Genomic DNA, 1568 nt, shown 5'->3' with positions numbered 1-1568 from the left:
CACACTCACGGGGACTCTTGGCAGATCATCTACGACCCCGAGGACTACGTGCGGCCTGTAGCAGCGGCTTTCATCTCCCCCTCAGGCAAGTGGCTCTTTATGTAGTAGCTCTCGTGCAGATCTGTAGAGACGACATCAGTTTTTTCTCCTTTTTTCTTTTCGATGATGATGAATATTTGAGATACGTCTCGTCAGCGCTAGCTATTCAGCCTCGTTCTGCTTGCCTCCAATATCTGAGTCAATGAAAGGGCGGGATCTCGATGGAGCCGGGAGGATTATTGACTCCGGGTAATGGGGTCGTAAAATAGTCGCACGATAATGGATATGAATAATCGGGGGATAAAAATGCATAAAGAAACGGATTGCGAGAGGTCCTCGTGAAGACGCTTGGCATAAAGATGAGGTCCGAGCGAAGTACTAAAAAATAGGAAGGATAATATATTCAGTAGATCATAAAACCCGAACTTTTAAATACTTTTGGCACGAGATAGCGCGGCGGCGACCCACTTTACGTGTAAAATGTGGCTTAGACAGTGATATGTCATCTCCTCAATACATTACAGATATGTGTAATAACCATATAATGTCATAAGTTTACTATACACAACCGCTAGTAAGAGAACGTATATATTTAATATCTGCACGCCATTTCCACATCATGTCAAAATTCTAGTACCAAAGATTACAAACTAGGTAGTAAAAGTGATGAAATGGCCCTCGTATGATGAAATTAATGTATGATAAAAGGAGTGTACCCTTCTTTAAAAAATGGCATAACATATGTTCTGTACATAACAGCTATCTGCATGTCACAAATAGGTAGTACGAAAAGTAAAATGGACGCGTATAACGGGGTTTAATAAATGATAAGTGGACTATGCCTTTTGAGAATAATGGAATAGCATCCCGTTTCCCAAACAGCGACGACGGGAAGCCATCGCAACCCGTCCTTCCGCGTGTACACCGTGGACGGCGGATACAGCGACGCGACCTGGGTACGTACACGCACGATGCACTTTGAGTACAAATGCGACTTCACACACTGGCGAATCGCGCCGGAGAGGTCTACATCTAGGTCTTTTCAGAGGCCAATCAAGAACGGCCTCATTCACCGTTTGGTCGACGTTAACGTATGCGAATGAATCAGCGGTTCGTCTGCTAGGAAGGAGTGGACGATACTCAACCAGATTCATTCAGATAATTATTTTGTCGTATATTTAGTTTACTATATTGTCTATAATATCTTGCTTTGTCTTCAATAGCTTGTATGTACTTTCATTTATTGTCTTCACTGTAATATATGACTTTGGTTTTAAGGCGTCGTTAATTAAATTCCTAGGTTTTACTTATTCAAATATGGATGAAACCTGGACAAGAATCCTAATACAGCTCTCATGCATTTTGTAAATGATTATGGAGAGTGAGTGTGGCTTTGCTTAATTAATACACAGAGAGATGTAGACTGTCGTCATTAATTACCGAGGACGTGGAGACAATGAGCAGCTTGCCGAGAGGAATTTGGTTTGAACTCAGAGTTGTGGTGTGTGCGTGCGTATGTGCAATCATTT

General features: G+C 42.1%; 1 protein-coding gene across 2 annotated transcripts in view; it reads left to right on the top strand.

The window, feature by feature from the left end:
• The window catches only part of LOC119588470 (sphingomyelin phosphodiesterase-like), a gene marked incomplete at its 3' end in the record, with an annotated part of 48524 nt that overhangs the window by 27445 nt on the left and 19511 nt on the right, over positions 1 to 1568 (top strand). For both annotated transcript variants that reach the window (XM_037937116.1, XM_037937117.1), the window contains 2 exon segments: positions 1 to 85; positions 922 to 995. In XM_037937116.1, the coding sequence (XP_037793044.1) occupies positions 1 to 85; positions 922 to 995 (159 nt within the window).

Source organism: Penaeus monodon, chromosome 24 (assembly GCF_015228065.2).
Source record: "Penaeus monodon isolate SGIC_2016 chromosome 24, NSTDA_Pmon_1, whole genome shotgun sequence".
Taxonomy (NCBI): Eukaryota; Metazoa; Arthropoda; class Malacostraca; order Decapoda; family Penaeidae; genus Penaeus; species Penaeus monodon.
Note: the sequence above shows the minus strand (reverse complement) of the source record. Positions and strands in the feature narration are given on the sequence as shown.